Genomic DNA, 7,609 nt, shown 5'->3' on the forward strand with positions numbered 1-7,609 from the left:
ACAAAATCCGCAGTCTGCGCTGTCGGTGGTCTGCGCTGATGCGTTACTCACGACATCTCGTCCCGCGATTCACCGCCTGAACTGCCCACCGAAAGGTTCGAAGAGACAGGTTGACCGGGTACGACGGTGGGACTTGTTTCGTTCGGGTGCAACCACTGCCCTCACTTCCCTCTCTCCGTGGATTGTCGGTATGTCGGTGAAATGCCCCGGGAAGACCTCGCCTCCCCGCTTCTTGATTGGGAGTCCATTCATTTTGGCAGGCTCGTGGGGCCCACGGATGGACTTCAATGTTCTTCGGGGGTTTGTTTTTGTTGTTGTTGTTAGTGTTTCACTCTATTGTTTTAAGCAGTCAATAAAATACCGAAAACGGTTGACCTACCGCCTCGTTTTGGCCAGTGGGAAGAGGGAAGCAAAAGATTAAAGCAACAATCCACGAACGCAACGAAAACTGAAGAAAAGAAGGCAGCTTAGCGCACATGAAACATATTTCAAAGTGTTCGCATGCAACGGTTCGCCAGATCCAATACGGGGATGGGGAATCCGCCACACGCGTAAAGGGAGTTTCAGGTGGTCTTGTTGAAAGGAATTGATATAGTTTTTATTTTCCTTTTCCTGTTGTGGGGTTTTTTTTGTTGGAGATTCGTTTTGTGCAATTCTTCCAGAGTGGTTCTCCCTGGAAGGCTGGTAGGTCCTTTCACGACACCGCCCTTTTGCATCCGATTGGTGATCCTCAATGGCTTGTGCAGATCTCTTCAATATCTGCGCGCTGCTGTAGGTAGAATCTGCAATATTTGGAAGGTTTTCGTGTATTCTACACACATTTCTTGCGTGGAGTAGCTTCGGAAGCCTTTGGTAGACCGGAAGGATGGTGTCATTTGAGCCAAAACACGTGAAGATCCAACTTCATCCAAGGATGGTTTCATTTGAGTCAAAACACGTGAATATCCAACTACTTCCAACCTTAACCTACAAATTGCAATTCTTGCAAACTTCTTGAAAATTTGCAAACTAAAAGAGTAATTCTTTCACTTTCGTCAGAATACTTCCGAATGTCATGTTTGGTGGGTTCTTTCTTAAAAAAAGCGATCTTTGCGTCGATCGGTGATCATCCATGTGACAGAGCTGCGAGCATTTTGCAACTGATTTGAAGGTGTCACTTGAGCCAAAACGCTAGAAGAATCAACTCTAACATCACAGACATGAAGTCAGGGGCATTAAGTTAGGTTTGCCCTTGCTTTGAGCAATTTTTGCATTTCCTTCAGAATTTCTCAGAATGGCTCATTGGTAGTCCGGTAGGTTCTTTCTTGAGATCGCTGTTTGCGTCGATTGGTGATCCTCAATGTTACAGAGATCTCTTCAACATCTGTGCACTGCTAGAAGGTGGAATCTACAATTTCCAGAAGATTGTCGAGCATTCTGCACAGATTTTCATGTGGAGTAGCCTAGGAATCGTTTCGTACACCGGAACGATGGTGTCATTTGTCAGCCAAAGCACTTGAAGATCCAACTCCAAGATCACATACCTTAACCCACTAAGTCAGACCCAAACAAGGGGACGGCATTCAAAAAGTTCAAGTCCACATCCCGCGCAACAATGTAGCGCGCTCTTGAACCAGCCGTGCCGTGAGCTTGTGCGACATAATCCCCCCAGTTTGGTAGTCTTAAGGAAGTCCGCCGGTTTTGGAGCAGGTTGGAAGTACTTGCAGCAGCAGCAACAGCAGCAAACACATTCCTCCAGTGTGGCCTGGCTTTCTCCAAATCCCGACTCGGGCGGGCAGTTGTAATACCTCCAACGACCGTGTGCGTACTTGTGTGTAGGCTGGTAGTTATGGGCCCGTAGACTTCCTGCTTGTAGGCAAAATGTCAAATTGTTCCGTCTCGAAATTCCAGCCCGGAATCGCCTCCATTACCTTGACCAAATCTGTCAGCACGCGTTACGACCGCGCTCGGAAACGGGGGAGAGGGCGGATTCAAGTGCGCGCCACCGGCGTCGATTATAAAATCGATTTAAATTAGATGAAGATTGATTAACTGCTCTCCGGTGCTTTCGTGCAGGGGCCGGCTCTGGCATCGGTGACACCTACGCAACGATCCTGAGACGCGCCAGGCGCGCGAGCGCGCACGCTCACAGACACTCAATAACAACTTGAAGCCGGAGACGTCGACGGCGGGTTAGATGTTTAGCATATTTTCTGATTCAATTCCGTGTGACATTGAACTTGTCGGTCCAGAGGGGAGTAGAGCAACACTCCATCCAAGCAACACGTGCCCCTTCTTTTTCCACTATTCCCCTATTAACGGTGACCTTTTTTTTGCTTGCTTGCTTGCGCGGGGCACAGACACACAAGGCCTACTTCGTTGTAGGTCGATCCCGTACCGTTCGTTTCGTGTAGAGTCGAGTTTCATGCTTTTGCCTTCCCTTTTCTTCTCTCTCTCTCCCTCTCTATTTGTAGGTTGCCGACTGAACGGACAGAAGGTGCTTGGGGAGGCGACACTCAGCGAGGATCCGTGCGTGAAGTGTACGTGCAGCGGGCACAAGCTGACCTGCACGAAGCGTTCCTGTCCGGTGCTGCAGTGCCCACTGTCCAAGCAGATCCGCACGCCGGGCGAATGCTGTCCGCGGTGTAACGACCGGCGGGAGGAAATCCATCGCGGCTCGCCGTTGTGCATCCTTGGCAAGGCGGTTCACTTCCCGGGCAAACCGTACCATGGAGATCAGTGCTCGAACTGTACCTGCCAGAATGGGACGTCCGTGTGCGAGAAGAGCACCTGCCCGATACTGGAGTGTGCGCTGGAGGATCAGCAACGGGAGCCGGGCGAATGCTGTCCGTCCTGCCCGATGCCGGCCGAGTTCCGGAGCACTTGTGCTGCGGCAGGGAAGGTTTATCAGGTGAGTGAGAGTGGAGATGAATCAGCAAGACAACTTTACTCATTTTGAATTCTTAAATTTCTCTTCCCCGAACAACCGCTCCAGAACAACGAAACGTGGAGCCTGAACGCGTGCACGTCCTGCGAGTGCCGGGCGGGCGAGGTCCGCTGTGCCAACATCCAGTGTCCGAAGAAAAAGTGTGGCCCGAACGAAACGCTCCTCTCCGTGTCGGGCGAATGCTGCCCGCGGTGCGTCGAAAGCCCGGCCGTCTGTACCGTGTTCGGCGATCCGCACTACAAAACGTTCGACGGGAACTTTTACAGCTTCCAGGGCTCGTGCAAGTACCAGCTGACGGCGGACTGCGTCGGCCACACGTTCTCGATACGCGTCACGAACGATGCGCGGCTGACGAAGTACTCCTCCTGGACGAAAACGGTCACGCTGAAGCTGGAGGGCGTGAAGGTGAACCTGGGCCACCGGATGCGCGTGAAGGTGAACGGGACGCGGGTCGAGCCACCGTACCGGTTAAACCAAACGCTCGACATCCATCGCAGCGCGGACGGCACGGAGGTGATCGTGGAGACGGCGCTGGGCGTGAAGCTGTCCTGGGACGGGCTAAACTTCATCCAGGTGCAGGTACCGACCGCGTACAAGGGCAAGCTGTGCGGGCTGTGCGGTAACTACAACAGCATCTTCCGGGACGATCTGTTCACCCGGGCCGGGCTCAACATGACGCACAACGTGTGGCGCTTTGCCCGATCGTGGGCCGTCGGCGGTCCGAAGGCGTGTACGCGCCAGCGCAAGAAGGAGCTGGCCGCCCGCCATCCGCAGTGCAAAACGAAGAAGCTGTACCCGCTGTGCAAGCCGCTCCGGACGGCGGAAGTGTTTGGGCGGTGCAACTCGCTGCTCAACCCGGACAACTACTTCGCGTCCTGCAAGTTCGACATGTGCGAGTGCCCGCATCGGCAGTGCTACTGCGACAGTATGGCGGCGTACGCCCACGAGTGCGTCCGGCAGGGTGTGCAGCTGCCCGACTGGCGCACGCTGACCGGGTGTAGTCGCAATGCGTCCGGGTTGCTGCCACCGGCAGCTCGAGCAGGCGGTGGACCATTGCTGCTGCTCGAGCCGAACGCGATCGATGCCGGCATCTTGCAGCAGCAGCTGCCGGGTGGCAACAGCATACGGCGCCATCCGAAGCGATTGCGCCGGCCGAAGCTGATCGAGCAGCGGGAGCAGCAGGGGCTGGAGCTGGATCTGCCGCTGCATCTCACGCACGACCGGAAGCATCACAAGCTGCTGCATCATCCACTGTACCGGAAGCAGCAGTTGCAGCAGCAGCAGCAGCAGCAGCAAAAGCAGCAGCAAAACAACATCCCATTGCAACCGATCAGTGGCAATCGTCGGACACCGCCACCACTGCAGCGCTAAGGTCCCTTCCCAGAGTCGTCTCCTTTCCTGAACTTCACCCTCCCCTCTGGTTTGCTCTGGAAGCGAACACAGGGTGGTCAATCTGATCTGCAACAACTCCTCATGCCATACCACAACCCCAGTATATGCCACCCCATCCATTAATTCCTCATTCTATCTCTCTCTCTGTCTTTGTCTCTCTCTCTACTCACATTACCGAAGCAGAACAAAATGCCCTCCCCCCCCCTCCTCTCCCCGCGCAATTCTCGCTTGTGTTGTATTGCACCTTTACTTTAATACTTTGTAGCAGGATCGTTTAGGATTATTTGTTTGCTTGCTAAGGTCCGTAGTTTAATTTCCGTCAGGCACACCCGGCCACATCTGGGGTTTTTTTTGTACATATTAGTTAACTGCAGGGAAAAATGTGTGTGTGTAAACAATCTGGCCCCCGCCCCGTTATGCTTTCCCCATCCCTCCCTGGAGTGTTTTACACCGAAGAAAGTAGAAGAAAAGGGGAAAATAATAGGACGATGATGAATCTGCGCTAGTAACATGAATAATCTCACTTAACAAAACAGAACGAAAAAGATAATGAATGTGTGCGTGTGTGTTTGTATGAATGTCTGTATGTATGAGAGAGTGCAAATGAACGACCAAAACCAATCCAAGCAAACATAGTCCTTAACCGGCCTCAAATAGGTAACCTACAAAACGGTTGCCAGAGCAACCCAAAAAAGGGGAGCATTTAGGGAGCTTATTCGTCCCTTTTTTGACTATTGTTTTTAAATTTTCGTATTGATTAGTGAAAAATAGGGAATGGAGAGGAAATACGGAGAGGGGATTGAAGCGGGGGCTGGAAGTCTTCTATTTTTAAGTACAAAAACAAACCGGCAAACAGTCACCGACCGTCGCGAGGTGATTGAGAATGGTTTTGCCTTTCAGGTTCGGAATTACACCACTTGAAATCTGTTTTTTTTTTTTTGTAATGGTTTTTATTCTAGAAGCCTTTTTTATGATTTTTCATTATTATTATCGTTTTACAATTTATCCTTGTGCCTTCCAACATTTGTTTTATCGACTTCTTCGAATCGCGCCTAGTTTAGTAATTTTATTATCTTAGTATGTAATTGTACTTTTTTATATATTAAACTCATCCTAGCGAAACTTTCAGCTCCCATGTTTTTGAAAGGTTGCTAAGCGCCTATTACTACGATTAAGAATGCTATCTTGTAAAATTCTTACTCTTGTGACAGTTCATCAGTATTTATTTTTTGCGTGTTTTTAAACTGTCCACACACACACACACACATAACCGTTACGTTCATCGCTCAACATCCTTTTTTCTTGGTTCGTCGCGCTTTTCCGACGAAATTGCTATAATTTTGAAAAGGTTAATTTCACCTAAAACCCCTTCCTTCACCCCCCCCCTCCCCCACTGCATTGTGTTTATTGCTTGCGTACGTGTTTAGTCTGGCCATTATTTGGCACCGGAAGTTTATCTTGTCCCCTTGAGGTGGGCCACTCCCCGCCGTAGGAAGAATCGACCGCCTCGAGCGCCCGCATGCTGGGAAGGAAATGTTTAGCTAGCAAGTTTTGGAAACAATAGCGAGAAGCTACTTGGATGCGAAAATGAGGTGTGCACGTGTGAAAAAACAGAGGAAGAAAATCTCAACATTCCATCATTGACCGTTGCCATGGGATTTTTTTCTGTTGCATTTTCTGTATTGGTTTGGTTTTGCTTTGCGTGCCAACACGATAGAAACAATCCTTTGCTGATACTTAATTGGATACTTAATTTGCTGCGCTGCGCATCATGCTTTTTTGCGTAAAGGGCGTCGAGTTTGAAGAGGCGCAAAGAATGATTACTTAAGCCAATCTCGCTAGAGCTAGAGGGGGCCGAGCTGGAAGGATGCGGAAAGGATGAACGGAAACGGTTAGAAGTAGTTAAGGTACGACTTTATTAAACCTAAAATTAAAGAAACAATAAATAACTAGAAACAAGGCCACAAACCAACTCTCCAGTGAAAATGATACTAAACTGTTCTTAGGTGTAAACTGCTTTAGGTAAGGAGGTTTAAGGAAGGATAAAGAAGGCAAGAGGAAAGAAGATACAATAGAAAGATAGAAACGAAAGAGAATGTGAAAAGAAAGGTAAAAGCTAGAAGTAAATGCTGGCAATGAAGCGGAGCGTGAAAAAATATGTGATCTCGTGAGTGAATTAGTTAATTGAATTTGAACAAAACCGTGGCATGGCGTGCGAAAGATGGGCGAACGAAAGCTGGGTGAAAAGCTAAAAAATCGAACGAGAATGTGTTGCGTACGTGTGTTGCGGGTTGTAAGGGAGAAAATGATTATTAAAAGGATTTCGAAAACAAAAAAACGTTACTCAAATTTCATGCGTAGGTAATGATGTTAAAATTGGAAAATGTGGGGAAGAGACGAGTGAGTTCGATTTAAAAAGAAAATGAAAAGAGCAAACATGTTAAACGTGCAACGCACAAATACACGCACCCATAAATGCAAAACTTTTACAACGATTGAACTGGTGATCGATGATTTGTTTTTAAAGTATCTCTAATGGTTCCTACATACATACCAACATTGCACACCGAAACACAGCCACACACACACACACAACCACGGAGCCAAGCGGCGGCTACAAGCGCATACAAGCGTAGGAGCAACATTACACACATCGACACACATTCATGCTTACACTCAAAAATCAAAAAGTTACGGAACAAAAACTAGGCTTAAGAAGCGGTTAAGCCTAATGAACTAATGGAAAAACACACATAAAAATGCGTAAAGGTTAATCTAATTTATTGTACAGACTCGAAGTTAGCAAAAAAGCTAAATTTAATGAAACAGTCTCCTTCCTTCTCCCCAACCCCCTCCAAATCACCGTTGATCCGGTATTTGTTTCCTCGTGTTTTGCCAAAACCAGCATAGGAAAGTGGCGCTCTGTACGAGCGCGGCCCCGAGGCAATGATAAACTGCCCCGAGACCGAGGAGGGCGCTCTTGTGCGTGTTTGTGAGTGAAAATGACCAACCAGTAATAAAATACAGTGTATGTGACAAAATCATGTTTGCTATTCTTTTTTGAGTTTTGTGTTTGTATCACATTTTTGTTAATCAATATAAATTACATAAACTTACTAGAATCCTTTCAATTCTGCTCAAACAAAAAGAAAGAGCTCGTGCCTTATGCTGCATGGGCACAAACGTCCCATTCAAATGAAACGAAGCTAGCGCCATCTATGAGTGAGAATGTGAGACTATAGCCGCACGTCATCTATCTTTCGCTTTCGCTACTACCCTGTGAGTATGCAA

At 48.4% G+C, this 7,609-nt stretch overlaps 1 protein-coding gene across 3 annotated transcripts in view; it reads left to right on the forward strand.

The window, feature by feature from the left end:
• The window catches only part of LOC120948416 (BMP-binding endothelial regulator protein), a 68,898-nt gene extending 61,536 nt beyond the window's left edge, over positions 1–7,362 (forward strand). For all 3 annotated transcript variants that reach the window (XM_040364699.2, XM_040364700.2, XM_040364701.2), the window contains exons 7-8: positions 2,454–2,890; positions 2,975–7,362. In XM_040364699.2, the coding sequence (XP_040220633.2) occupies positions 2,454–2,890; positions 2,975–4,297 (1,760 nt within the window). In that variant the 3' untranslated portion in view covers positions 4,298–7,362. The remainder of the gene's footprint in view (positions 1–2,453; positions 2,891–2,974) is intronic.
• Positions 7,363–7,609: the final 247 nt, after the last annotated feature.

This window comes from Anopheles coluzzii, chromosome 2 (genome assembly GCF_943734685.1).
Source record: "Anopheles coluzzii chromosome 2, AcolN3, whole genome shotgun sequence".
Classification (NCBI taxonomy): Eukaryota; Metazoa; Arthropoda; class Insecta; order Diptera; family Culicidae; genus Anopheles; species Anopheles coluzzii.